Source organism: Falco rusticolus, chromosome 6 (assembly GCF_015220075.1).
Source record: "Falco rusticolus isolate bFalRus1 chromosome 6, bFalRus1.pri, whole genome shotgun sequence".
NCBI lineage: Eukaryota > Metazoa > Chordata > Aves > Falconiformes > Falconidae > Falco > Falco rusticolus.
Window position 1 is genome coordinate 36526511 of NC_051192.1, and position 13687 is coordinate 36540197.

At 42.3% G+C, this 13687-nt stretch overlaps 1 protein-coding gene, 1 long non-coding RNA gene and 3 other non-coding genes across 6 annotated transcripts; 4 read left to right on the forward strand and 1 right to left on the reverse strand.

The window, feature by feature from the left end:
- Nucleotides 1-391: 391 nt before the first annotated feature.
- LOC119150031 lies at nt 392-4362 on the reverse strand. Its single transcript, XR_005104917.1, has 3 exons — nt 3633-4362; nt 3030-3146; nt 392-911 (listed from the first exon to the last, which is right to left on the reverse strand). It is a non-coding gene; the product is annotated as an uncharacterized LOC119150031 (long non-coding RNA).
- A 168-nt stretch (nt 4363-4530) lies between these two features.
- On the forward strand, nt 4531-8591 carry RPS12 (ribosomal protein S12). Of its 2 annotated transcripts, none has more exons than XM_037392096.1 (6): nt 4531-4637; nt 4776-4827; nt 5226-5342; nt 7026-7128; nt 7628-7729; nt 8505-8591. In XM_037392096.1, the coding sequence occupies exons 2-6, from the start codon at nt 4814-4816 to the stop codon at nt 8565-8567; spliced, it is 399 nt and encodes a 132-aa protein (XP_037247993.1). In that variant the 5' UTR covers nt 4531-4637; nt 4776-4813; the 3' UTR covers nt 8568-8591. The 2 variants fall into 2 exon arrangements, with proteins under 2 accessions (XP_037247993.1, XP_037247994.1); XM_037392097.1 differs by having other exon boundaries at nt 4551-4637; nt 4779-4827.
- Nucleotides 6070-6144, forward strand: LOC119150609. The gene has a single exon (XR_005105151.1). It is a non-coding gene; the product is annotated as a small nucleolar RNA SNORD101 (small nucleolar RNA).
- On the forward strand, nt 7475-7561 carry LOC119150618. Its single transcript, XR_005105160.1, has one exon. It is a non-coding gene; the product is annotated as a small nucleolar RNA SNORD100 (small nucleolar RNA).
- Nucleotides 8042-8173, forward strand: LOC119150617. The gene has a single exon (XR_005105159.1). It is a non-coding gene; the product is annotated as a small nucleolar RNA SNORA33 (small nucleolar RNA).
- Nucleotides 8592-13687: the final 5096 nt, after the last annotated feature.

Below are 13687 nucleotides of genomic sequence, written 5' to 3' on the forward strand. Positions count from 1 at the left end.
CTTTATTAGTTTCTAACGCTACTTATATAGAACTGATACACATGCATATTCGTAAAGCAGAAATAAAATTGGTTAATAGTCTCTAAAACGTGCGCGGTTCTCACACCCCTAATTATCATGACTAAGATAAGCATTCTATCCATGTAGCTAATTGTGTTGCTGTGCTTCAGCCTTGTAGTTTGTTACTCCCTATTTTCCCATACCGGTCCCTATCTTTCTTGGCCCTGCACCTGCTTTCCCAGCAGCTGTAGCTTGTTACAGCCACGGCCTGTTGGCACAGCATAATTACTTGGTCTCAGGATTCAAGAATAGCTCAAGGCTACCTTTCTTGTTAACTTCAGCACAGCAACTTCAGTACAATTCTGATTACAGGCCTATGCTAATACCACGCCTGGATTGTGCAGATCTTCAGAGATTCTAAGGCCATGCTTCTGCAGCCATTCTTCTACACCTATTACTATTTCTTTTGCCAGAAGGCATAGTGGCTGCACATATTTGGAAAAAGTTTAAAATGGTTCTAATGTAGCCACATGATAACCACATCCTTTGAGACTAGTCCAGAATCTGCGGAAGGCAACAAAAACCAGCAAACTGTTTTGTTCAGTTACAATGACATCAAGGTCTTTCTTCTTTTCAAATCAGTATTGAAATGCCATAGCTTGTTCTCTTTCTGAACCCCAGAATGGTCTCACTGTAATTCCTCCAGGCGCTTGAAACTCAACAAAGACGTTGCTGGCACTCCTGAATAGCGGCATGTGGTGTGGGCTGTTCTGAACTCTTACCTGGAGGCTCTTAAAAATACACATCTCTCCTCTCTGGGCTGGTAAGCAGGGCTTCTGTGGATGTCAGGCAAGAAAATCAGTAAAAATAGCCCGGTCTCCTATCTTTATGATGCAGAAACTTTTCTTGGACTGTGCGACCAGGAAATAAACAAGAAAATAGTTTAAGAAGTGCGAAATGTGCACTGGTGTAACTTACAAGAAAGCTTCCAACTCTATATTCCACAAGGCTGAGAAATCATGTCTGTTTTGCAAGGAAAAAGAGATAATTCTATCTTGTGACACTGGAAATTTAATCATAGCACATGCCTGTGCTTTGTATTTCTAGAAACAAATGTCAGACGGAAATAAGTTTTGCAAGGATTGTTCAGAACTGAAATTCAGAACTGATTGTTCAGTTTAGCAGTGTCATGGACTTCTCTGGGGAGTTTCTAATACCTGGCATTTTCACTTGCTGACCTGTCTGCCTCACTGTACTGTGCCACTGTCTGAGCTACTCATTTTCAGTTTCTGAGTCTCCACAGTTTACAAGTTGCCACTTAAGCTATTACTGGACTCTGGCATTTTGAAGAAAAGATCGGTGATTGTTGCCAGGGTGAGCACAGGGTGAAGGTAAAGATTACCACAGCAAGAGACAAATATAGAAATAGCGAAAGCAAAAAGGAGCAGGAAGAGGATGGTTGAGACAGAGTGAAGCATTATGTCCTCACTGCAGTACCACTCTTCTGAAGAAGCCCCCAAGTGCAGTTGCCGTTTTGATCATAGAAGGAAAAAAAGAGGAAGGCTGCCACCCCAAAAGACAATCAGGGGGAGTCAAGGAAATGAATGGAGAGCACAGAGGGTAGTAGCTATAACCAAAGGATTTTTAAATACATGCAGCAAGATGGTGAGTCGAAATAGATTGCCCAAAACAGCAGGCTGGTGAGAATCCAAATTCTTGCATGTCATGTGACAGCAGCTCATGGTTACTCTTCCTCTCCCCAAATCCACATTTATAGACAGCATGTTATGCTGTCTGTAAGCAAAACTTGAGAGGACCGAATTACTCTGCTGGGGCTGGCTGCTCAGTGAAACACCAGGCTAGTGCATGCAATGACACCACCTCAGCTGTCCCGAGCCCAGGTGTTGAAGGATAACTCAGAAAATGCAGAATGCTCTGATTGTTTTGTGCAAGGCATACTTTGTACATGTTAAGTTAACAAGTTTAGGCTGTAATCAGAAAAGTACATAGCCATTCTTTGAGCAAGGACACTCTGGAACAATTAGGCTTTGAAGAAACAGTTAATAAGGATACTTTGAGGATGCATTGCCAACTTGGCAAGAAGATTCAAGATCCATGTATCTTTAACTGAACTGCTCCCATTACAATACTAAAAATCACACCCCTAAGTCAAAAAGAGCCTTGCCCAGGTGAAGACCCCTCTCCTGAGCACTCACGATAGTAGAAATAGTTGTGCAACCATATTATATGTCAATTACTAACCAGTCAGTGTAAAGAGGAGGGATTTGGAAACTTACTAACTCTATAAATAGATCATGAGAAGTTTCATCTGGGGGGCTTGCTTTTTGGAATACCACCTAGCCCCCAGCTTTGTGCAAACCTGAAATAAATAAGCAATGTCTCCCTGGGTGTGTGAAAACTGACTTAGTGAACACTGGGTCATGAATCTGCTTTTTGGACAAGACAGGCAGGCTCTTGCACTGCATCTGGCAGGTCCTTGTTTTCTAGCACTCAGCATTTTACCCTGCTTACCCACCCTCAAGTGCACTAGAATTACTCTCTTAGCACAAGACTGCAGTCCTTGTGTCTGTTTTGCTGGTGTCATGCCCCGTGGCTGTATGCCAGCATTTAAACTGCAGAGTGCTCAATGGATCTAACTCCAAGAGAAAATACAGAGGTAAAGAAGCTAGCTACTCCTTGTAGGAATCTAGACAGAAAGGTGGAGCAGGTGGAGTAGTGCCAACAGTGTGCAGAGTGCCCACATGAACAATGAGATCCCATTAACACACTGTGCAGTGGAGTCTACTTTTAAACAGGATCACACACCTCCATTAATTATTACACACAAATACATGCACATACTATGCTATACCAACATTTCAACACAGAGTTCAGTGCCAATGAAAACCTCCCCTCTACACATACATAATTTATCTTACTGTGGCTTTCTTTTCTTGCAATTGTACTAGGAAAACTATTTTTGCATATTCTAATTCTAGAATATTAGATTATAATTTCATTGTGATTACCACTTTTGCTGCAGTACAAATCTTTCAGATGTGCATACTTCCATCTCCTGGACAGAATTGCTTGTCTGGCAATACTGATGTGTCTGGCTACAGACTTCTTGTTATCCTTTGATGATCCTGAGGGAAATAATAGGTTATTGTTCCATTCAGCACAAAAGCTCCTCTATAGATTAGGTGTGTTTGGGGCTTTTTAAGGAATACAGAAAGGTTAAGTGATAGATGAATATAGGGAAGAGCATTCTCCTTGGAGAGAGAGAGGGGGAAAGGAGATGGGCATTGTAATTTTTGTGTGTTTGGGTGCTTACTAGGGTCTGAGCAGTATGAAAGAGATTACATGTTCCCACCTGTACCCAATGGGGTACTGCAGTTGGGGTTGCAGTTTAAGTTTCAAGCAATATACAGCAGTAGTTGGGAGGTGGCCATATGCACCTTGGAGGCTGTCAGTGTTAGTAACAGGCAGTGTTGTTCCCACTGTCTTTGCCCTTGGTAGCTTAGAGTGCAGCAGGAGTGCCCCACGCTACACTTCCGTCTCCGTGACTGTCTTGAGAGGGCTCCGGTTTGCTTCTGCCACTTCTAGACCTCTGTAATATAAAGGGTACATACCTGACGGCCTCAGAGTTGACATTAGCAGGGAGAGAGCCAGCTGGAACCTGGTGATGCTGCAGCCACAGGCCTTTCCCTGGGTGCAGGCTCAGCAAGGCTGTGCTGTGAGCTGGAGGCAGTCCTGAGCCAGCTGAGCTGCCGCCACCTTCCCTCTGTCCTCCCCTGCCCTGTCAGCCCTGATGGGTCACTTTGGCTTTGTGCAGAGCATCTCCTCACTACCTGGCTCTAGCCTACAGCCTGCCACTTGATGCCGGGAAGATCAACGAGGGACATATTGTAAAAAAGGTGACCGACAACATTAGTAACAAATGTGTTTGCATTAGCTACAAATCATGGCTATTTGTTACTTGTTTTTCTTATATTGTGTCACTATGTATTTTTTATGAAGATGGCAATATGTAGACCTCCTAACAGCCAATTTCCAGTCTGGAACAGGACGGACAAAGTCCCAGCCAGACTGACAGAACCAGGGCACGTAACATGTTCGTAATGGGGTGGCCATGCTGCACACGCCACCAGCCGAACCACTTGCGCGCTGGAGAGGAACGGGAACACGCCATTGCACTTTTAAATAAAATTTCCAAGTTCCAGCTAAGTGCTGTAACCCCACTGAAAGACGGCAGGGATTTAACGTTCGTTCTCCATCTTCCTCTAGGCTGCCAGGTATTGAGGAACGGTGCCATTTGAAGCCAGACCACGTTAGTGGCAACAGGTGCACCCTACTGCCCTAGGGAAAATGAGGGGGACCAGCCCCAGGCGGGCCCCAGCCCCTGGCGGCCCCCAGCCGGCTGCTGCAGCTGGCTCTCCCCCGGGAGCCCGCCCTCCCTGCGGCCGGGCCGGGCCGGCGCTGGCAGCGCGGGCGGAGGCGCCGCGGCGGGCGAGGGGCGGATCAGGCAGCGCGGCGGACAGCCCCCGCGCCCGCGCGGCTGGGGTCCTCGCCTGCTATAAGAGCGCGAGGCGGAAGGCCTGCCCCCTCTTTCGCTGGCGGCTTGCGGTGGTGCCGGGGTGAGTAGCCGTGATGGCGCCGGGGCCTGCCGGCCTGAATCCCCGCGGCCTGCGGGGCATCGCGGCGGGAGCGGGCCGGGCGGGGGCCCCGGGGCGGCCGGCGCCACTCACTGGGGCGGCCTGTGTCTGTATTTGCAGCAGGAACCCGGGCGGGGACAGCACCCACCGAGAGCGCCATGGCCGAGGAAGGGTGAGCGGGGCCGGGGCCGTTGGGGGCGGCGGGCGGAGGGACCGCGCGGGCCGCGTCTCGCCAGGCCGCGCCGCTCCGGGCCGGGCCGCGCGTTGCCTGCGCAGGCCCCGTGGCGCGGCCGCCGCGTGCTTCCTGCAGGCGGGAGGCTGGCTGCTCGGCCTGGCTGGCAGGGTCGCTGTGTGCGTGGCTTCCCCTTCTTGGTAAGGGAGCATGGGGAGAGCAGCTGGCTGGCTCGCCAGGAGGATTCAGTCTCTTGGTTTCTGTCAAGTTCATCTTTCAAGTGCTCTTTGCCTTGTTTTTATTTCTTTAACGATTGGATGCTTGCAGGTGAACGGGAAGCTTTTGCTTACACTTGCAAGATGTTGGCACGGTCAGAGTAATCTCTGTCTTGTCTTTAGCATTACTGCTGGAGGTGTCATGGATGTTAACACCGCCCTGCAAGAAGTGCTGAAGACCGCACTTATCCATGATGGGCTAGCTCGTGGTATTCGTGAAGCAGCTAAAGCCTTGGACAAGTAAGTGGTGCTTTCTCACTTTGTCTGTGGTGAACAGCAAAACTGGGTGAGATACATTGTGATGAGGTATGTTGAACACACAGAGGTCACTTTGTCGACATGTGTAGTTGTCAGCTTTTGCAAGATCATGTTTTTCTGCTAGTGAGTTTTGTCTTCTGTCTGTTTTGAGTGTTTAACTGTGGTCATAAAATACAGATGCTAAACTCGGAGATTCAAGAATAACAGCATCTAGTGCATTAAGTTTTGTCTTTTTGTGACCTCACTGCCATCGAGTTTTCATGTGGCTTGGTTTTGTGGAGTAAATGGAATGATGCTTGCAGTGTGTAGCTCTGGAAATCTAGGGCTCAAGAACTTTGTGTTTTAAGGAGGGGAAAATGCCCCTCCAAATTTTCTAAGTTTTAATTGGGTTAATAGGTTAATATGTATGTCAGATTTAACCTGGAAGAGTTGGTTAGTTTTTATGAAGAAAACCTGAAATCCATAGCTTGCCTTAACTTTTTTGCCAGTTTAATCTTTTTTTTGTTGTTGTTGCAGCTGTAAATAATTGTGTTGGTACAATATTAAACTTGTCATACATGAGCCAACCACAGTAATTAGTTAGGGTTTATCGGTAGGGTGAAGTATTATATATGCACATGTGTATATATATATGTACATACACACCTGTTTGTGTGTGTGTCTGTATACAGGCACATTTAAAAATAGTGCTTAAGTGTAATGCTACAGTGTTTGGCTGATGACTTAACAATTTGTCGGATACCCCTTCACTCGACTTATGAGTGAAAACAGTGGTCTGACAAACCTGTATGCAAAAAGCTCTTAAGACAAGGTACCAAATAATGAAAGAGAAATACAACTTAGACAAGCAACAGCTAGTTTGTAGGACTTCTTTTGAGTTCAGCTACAACTTTATATGCTGTGTGTTAAGAGGATGATGAATGTATAAGATCGATATACATTTGTGTGATGGTTTTTGCTTGGAAGCAAGAACCACCTGAAACTTTCCAGTGAAACCAGTGATGAAGGCCATAGAGAAAACTGACTTTTTTGCAGTGGTCACATTACATTAGATTAAACATGGAAGACCTATACAGCTCTCTCTGTTGTCAGGTATCCCTTTGGTATTCTTAACATTGTACTACAGTATACAAAGATCCTAATTAGAATTGGGGCCCTGTCATAACAGCTTCATTGAACGTAAGTAGAAAAGATTGTACTGAAGGGGTTATAACAACTTGATACAGAAATTCAAGTTTTTAATAACTACAGTTCTATTGTTAAATTATCGTAATCTGTGGTAATGAAGAAAAAGCAACTTGCTACTTGGTTGCTTTCTAATACTGACGCCAGTCCTTTATTGGCCCTGTGTTTATTTAGTCATTATATCTTTTTTCAGAGCCTGAGAACTTAGTGGGATTTTTAGAAGCTTCTGAAACTGGAATAGAATCTGATAATAAAGCTAAGAATATCTGAGTAGACTGCTTTTATGTTTTCATATACATAACGGTAGTTCCTATCAAAAGTATATTTAATATTTAAAAAACATACAGTATCTCAAAACTAAAAATTAAACTTAGGTAGCGATTGTCTAGAACTGCACATGCAGAATTTTGTGGTTTTGATTATAAAGGAAGTTTAAGCAGTGTCTGAAGTTACATTTGTCAGGTGTGGTTTTTTTTTTAGACGCCAAGCCCATCTTTGTGTTCTGGCTTCAAACTGTGATGAACCCACGTATGTAAAATTAGTTGAAGCACTTTGTGCAGAACATCAGATCAACTTAATAAAGGTGAGTGTCAGAACATCGAGACACAAGTTTGGAACTGTTATACTGCTTGAAATATAAGCAGCTTGTTTCAGTGTATAGAGACCTGAACATCTGAAACACTGAGATTTTGTGTATGGCTTATCTAAGCAGAATTTCTCTTTGCAGCAGGTATTGTTTTAGTTCTTTGCAATTATCATAGAAACACTACAGAAATGGGATTTAAATGGCAAAGGATGTGTATCAGGTATTTTAGAAAGTTAAAGTGAATTTGTCCTGTATAATAAGAATTGGAATTAATGCTGCAAGTGGTTGTGGAGCATGGGAGGAGTCTCACTATGATTGTTTCTTCATATTAAAATACTTCGAAGCTGTACAGTGATGATACTTTGGCTCCCTCTGCTGATACTTGTGAGGAAAGCAGCCATCCGTTACCCAATACTTCTGAGTGTACAGCAGCTTTTTTCCTGAATCCAGTTATGTTAAAGTGGCTGGTTCTAATGGGATGCAATGTTTTACATAGGTTGATGACAACAAGAAACTCGGTGAATGGGTAGGTCTCTGCAAGATCGACAGAGAAGGAAAACCTCGCAAAGTAGTGGGCTGCAGTTGTGTGGTTGTCAAAGTAAGATGATGCCAATTACAGCTTATTTCTTGACTTCTGAAAATGAGCAGTAAAATGAGGTTGCTTTAGATAAGGGACTATTTAATAGAGCTCCTGGATTTTTATTTTTTAAACCAGCTGCTTTCCCCTGTTGATAGTGAAAATAAACTGCTTCCCTGTTCTATGTTCCCTTTCATGTTTATTTAAAAATACTTTTTGCTCGTTTTGTGAATTAACAGTTGTCTCCTTGAAGTATCTATGCCCACTTGACAGTAAGTGTTTAAAGGAAAGACCTTTTAACTGAAAGAGATGAAGTTTTGCATCAGAAAAAAAATGCCAGTTAAATGTGTCTGCTCAACTTGAAAATGTTTTGCAGACCATATTTTAAAATGATACTGGTAAAGTAATGCCACAGTACGAGCCTTGAAGACTTTGTCTTTGAGGTCCCAGGAGATGGCTACATCTTAGCAATAAAGGCTAATGCCTTCTGCATGTGTTTCCATACTTCGCTGCTATTTCACATTACTTGGCTTTCTTTAAGCAGAAAATAAGAATTTGTTTGGATGCATACAGTAGGTGTTACAGTTGAGTGGAATAGTCCTTTATTAGAATAGTCTTCTTAGAGAATGAAGAGAAAGCATCTGGCATATTGCTTGAGGTTACTTGTATGGGCAGAATTCTGGGAATATTTTGGAACGCCTTGAGAAAGTGTCAGAGTCTCAGTTGTCCTTTTAAAAATTGGTTGTAAAATTTTGAATGGATCAGTATGTTAATAACGGGTTATCTTGTGTTGCAGGACTATGGCAAGGAATCTCAGGCCAAAGATGTCATCGAAGAGTACTTCAAGTGCAAGAAATGAATGGAAAATAAATTTTGAACTTGACTAGTGTGTGTGTGTTTTAATGTGTGGGTGTCTGGGGTAGTTCTTTGAGTTGCAGAGGATTAACATCAGAAGATAAAAGGACTTTGCAGGTCTTGGTGTAGTTTATTAGTATGTTAACTCTTGTCAACTTGCCAAAAAGATAATGGTGATCCTTGCCATTTGTATTCTAGGGTTTTGTTTCCTGTTCCTTCCCCCAGAGGTTACCAACTTGGGGAACTTGGCACAGCTGTTCAGTTGCAAAAATGCTGATTGAGAATTAATACCTTTGTTTGACAGTGCTTAGGCCTGTACTCCTGCAGGGATTCTGAGTAACTTTTTAGGGAGAGGCTGAAGTACTGCATCTGTGGTGAAAATTGGCTCCCTCTGCTGAAGCAAATGAGAACAGTCTTAATGTTGCCAAACTTCTGGAATGTTGCAGGAATTTTTTTTAATGCTATCTTAATTTATACAGGGAACTTACTTGATGCAAGATGTCATGTTATCATGTCGTGTGTGTGTCCTCCAATTCTCAAATTGTGAGTGGAATTAGATTATTATAAGAATTGTCTTGTACTTCTAGATCTGCTTATGTAGAAGTTGAGTATCAAGGTAGCAAAGTCGTTGAGATCTTGCTGCTCAAACAAGGCAGTGTTGAACTCTGACTTGCCCAGAGTCTTGGTTTCCATAGGAGTTAGATGATGTGCAGAACTTGTGTTTTTGTCAATTTTTGCAAACAAGGTGGGATTCAGACTGAAATACAAAATTACTTTATTCTCTCCTGCAAGTTGTTTTATGTCATTTTCTGGGGAGCAGCTGTCAAGTGGAGTCAAGGAATTGCCTGTGCTACACTGAGAAGTAGGACATGAATGCAAGTATGGGGCTGGGCACCTGTAGACCAAGGAAATGAGAATGTGTATGTCTTCTCGGGCTCTTCAGCTTGAATTTTCATTATAGTTTGTAACTCTTTTAGTTTATATACACAATCATTCATGTAGTGTGGATGGCTCGGATGCACTTGTAGCCCTCATTAAAGTTCTTCAGTCTCTTAAGTTTTGTCCCTGTCACAGCTTTCTAGTAGCTAGATGAGGTGGCTTGGATTTTTGACAGATTCTTGTAGGAATATTTTCAGGCGTGCCTCATGGAGTCACCTGTTCCAACTCTGATTAAAAATGTGTATCTTTGTGCTGAACTTATATATGTTCAGTCTTGTCTGAAATTCTCAGTGAAAGGGTTAAAGTAGCTTTTAACAGGTTAGTTAATATCAAGCAAGTATTGCAAATAGAGGGAAGTGAAATTATGAATGTTAAAGTTTTTATGTGGATGTTCTTGAATATAGTTGAAATTGTACAATTTCACTCCTGTAGATATGAAATAAGATCTGCAATTAAGTTTCTTTAACTTACTGGAGGTTTCTAAGTACTGAGAATAGGAATAATTTATAAGAATATTAATTTCTAAATGGATTTGAAGGACACTACTATTGAAAAACTCCAATTGTCAGTTGAGGGTGGATAGTAATTTTGAGTATCGGACTTGTATACAGAAGCACACTTCATCTTTTAGTCTGCCTTAAAAAGCTGCATCTTCCAAGAGTTTAGCACAAAATAGTTTTATTATTTGGTCTTCATATTTTTATACTGTTGGCAGCTACATTGTAGAGAAAGAATTCTCTGAAATGGTGTTGGCAGTCTAACAGGATTTATGATTTGCTCTTCCTTGGCTGGCTGTTCTGTCAGAGTTAAATTCACAAAAGGATTTGGGTGCCAAAATGGGAGTTCTACCTGTGTTTGATGGCCTGTATGTTGCTGAGTTTGAAAATTTTCTTAATTGAATATGCTTCTGTACCGGAACATTTACCTGCTAGTAGTAAAATCCTCTTAATGCCTTACATATCTGGATGCAGGGTAATGAATGTGATCCAGTAAGCCCCTCCAGGCTAGTAGGTGAAGATCTTTGCAAGATTTAATCTTTTTTATTCTCAAACTTGAAGTCTTTGCTAAGTCTGTGCAGGCAAACTGAGCTTTTTCAGATGTTTGGCTTGGTGGCTAAAACACAGCTTTCAATTTTGTTACTTTTTTAATACAAATTGATCCAGGAGAATGGAAAAGAGTATAGCCCCTAATTACAGGTAACACTTCACTAACTACAAAGGCAAGTTGTTCAGGCAAGTAAATAATGTATAGATAGTTTTTGGATGTATAATGATGTCAGGTTAACCTGCTTAAGGCTTTAGGGCTGTTTGACACAATTTTGGTTGCTATTCAACTTCACAGAATATTCTGCTGCATATAACATTTTATTTTCAGTGTGAGAAAAATAACATCAAAATGGTTTCTATGTTTCATTTATATGGTGGGATACTGGAATTGCTACTTTAGCAGTAGCTGGGTTATAAGTTTCCTCTTAATTACCATCATCTATCATCAATTAACTCTTGGGAAAAGGGGATCAAGTAAGACCTGTAGTCCAGGAGCAAGTTTGTTATGTGGTGTTTCTTTTGCAACAATGAAATGATAGCTCAATATAAGGTCAGGGCTGGGGGGCGTGGGGGGTGGTTAGGTTATGTCACCTTAACATTTTACACATGGTAATGAATGTTAATGTTAATACTAGGGAACTTTTTTTTATGCCAAGGTGGTGTGGTTTAACCCCAGCTGGTAACTGTACCATGCAGCTGCTTGCATCCCCAGGGGGATGGGGAGCAGAGGAGATAGAGGGGAGGTAAAACTTGAGGGTTGAGAAGATCAATTTAATAACTGAAATAAAATAAAACTGTAATAATGAAAAGGAGAGAGAAGGGGAGAGAGAAAATCCAAAGGGAAGGTAATTCCTTTTATTTTTTTACAGGTATAAAACCCCTGTAAGTGATGCACAATACAGTTGCTCACCACCTGCTGACTGATGCCCAGCCAGTTGCTGAGCAGCAATCACAAGGCCCTGGCCAGTTCCACCAAGTTTATGTACTGAGCATGATGTTCTGTGGTATGGAATATCCCTTTGGCTAGTTTGGGTCAGCTGTCCTGGCTTTGCTACCTCCTGGCTTCTTGTGCCCCTCCAGCCCTCTTGCTGGCAGGGCCTGAGAAACTGAAGCCTTTGACTTAGTACAAACATTACCCAGCAACAATTAAAAATATCAGTGCGAGATCAACGTTCTCACACCAAATCAAAAACACAGCACTGCACTAGCTACTAAGAAGAAAATTAACGCTTTTCTGGCTGAAACCAGGATACAAGATTTTGTTCATTGGGACTGAACCAATTCAATGTTCAAACCAATGAACTTCTGAAATACTGCCAGAAGGAATTGGGTTGGGATCTTTATTTTCTGATCTAAATGCTTGGTATCAAGTTAAGGTGTTTCCTGTAATCTTTCATTTCTTGGAAGTGACCTTAGAACCTATGCAGGGTCAGTGTTAGAGAACTGATTAAGACTCAGTTTATTTTATACTTGTACCTTTTTTTTTACTTAAATCACACACTAAGGATAGTTTTATTTTCAAAAATTTCCTGAGAACTAAATTCCACCTAAACTTTCTGGTTCACCTTCATCTTTTGTGAAAGTTAAATTTGTGTTGTTGTTTTTTTTTTTTTTAAATTGGCCAAGGAATACAAGTGATTGCTAATCTTTCTTCATACTGGAAGACTTAGCATCTGCTTCTCTGAGACCTCTGCTTTGTAGACTAAAGAGACCCGGTTTCTTAACTTTTCTTGATAGATGGTATTTTTGTTTTGCCGCAGAAGATCTATTGATAATTGACATGTCCTGCAGGATTTCAGTTAAGGTTTCAGAGGAGTAGACTTTGGATTGCTCTAAATTACAGCTGTCTGTATTAATCACCCTAAAGGTACCCATCACCTGTCCCCTGAAAGGGTGTGATTAGACAGCACTAAACATAGGACTGGGAATTGGAAAGTTCCAGGACTGACCCTGACTTGCTCTGTTGCTGATCATATTTAATGTTCCTTGCAGGTTTTCCTTGTGAAACAGGGATAATGCAGAATGGTGTGCTCAACAAACCATGTTTGACTTCTGGTTGGCAGAAGAAGCAGAATGGATTTCTTTTTCTGGACTAAAATAACCAGGTTTCAGTGGGTTTGCATGGATTGGTAGTCCTTTCCAGGCCTAAATTCTTACATTTCCATGTGAAATAGAAAGCTTACAAAGTGCTTTGAAGAATGCTGGTAAGTCATTGTGAAGGTGCTAAGTACAGGCTTCTAGACACTATTGGAATAACATCCTATGTGAGACTGAAAATAAAAAGGTACCTTGAGAACAGCTAAGCTCAGTTTGGTTTGGAACCACCTGTGTGTCATCCTGGCTAGCACTGCTTTTCTGTGTCTTGTGCATTTTGCGTTAAGATGGTAAAAGTTTGAGCGTCTGGACAGCACCACCGTGACGCATTTGCACAGTTCCCACTTCGAAGAGCTGTGGCCCTGTCTGTGGTTCCTGTAGGGTAGCTGGTTACACTTGCCCTCTGCTCTTTCCCATGACAGTGCCCGTTTTACTGTTTCAATCCCTTGGAGCCTGGGATAACAGCAGTGCTACTCCATGCTTACTGCATGCTAATTGTGGTTGAGGAGGAGGTGTGTGTGCTCGTAATGTGTAGTGGGAGCCTGAGCACTCACTTGAAGGTAATGTCTTATCAGGACAACTCATTCACATCAGGATCTCCCACTGTAATGTGCTGACATGTTTTGCAGCAGCACAAACATCAGAGGATCAAGGCTTGTCAGCAGCAAATTGCCATGCTGTGCAAACACTTCTGCAGGCTCCAACCACTCCTTTGGAAAGCACTGTTTATTCTGCTTGCTTTGCTAAGAGAAAAGTCTATTTTCCACTCTTACTTAACACATGAAGTATTTTATGGAGGGTGAGCACTAATCCCACATGAAGAAACAATATATTTAGTATTAAAGCATGTAGCATCCTTGACACTTTCTGTAACAAATAAGCATAAGCCCTAGTATTGCTGAATAATGTTCCTGATTTACAATTGCCTCTACCTGTTTGGTTTTTTCTTTGTTTATACTACAGAACCTGGATATCCCAGCTGTAAGCCAGCGCCCCTCTTGTGTCCCTTGTGTCCATGTTACTGAACTGGTGCAAACATGGTCCC

What these genes read in the sequence shown, in the direction of transcription:
- RPS12 (XM_037392096.1), top strand. An exon ending in GCAGCTAAAGCCTTGGACAA is followed by an intron (nt 5,343 to 7,025) that starts GTAAGTGGTGCT and finishes TTTTTTTTTTAG; the next exon opens with ACGCCAAGCCCATCTTTGTG. An exon ending in GCAGTTGTGTGGTTGTCAAA is followed by an intron (nt 7,730 to 8,504) that starts GTAAGATGATGC and finishes CTTGTGTTGCAG; the next exon opens with GACTATGGCAAGGAATCTCA.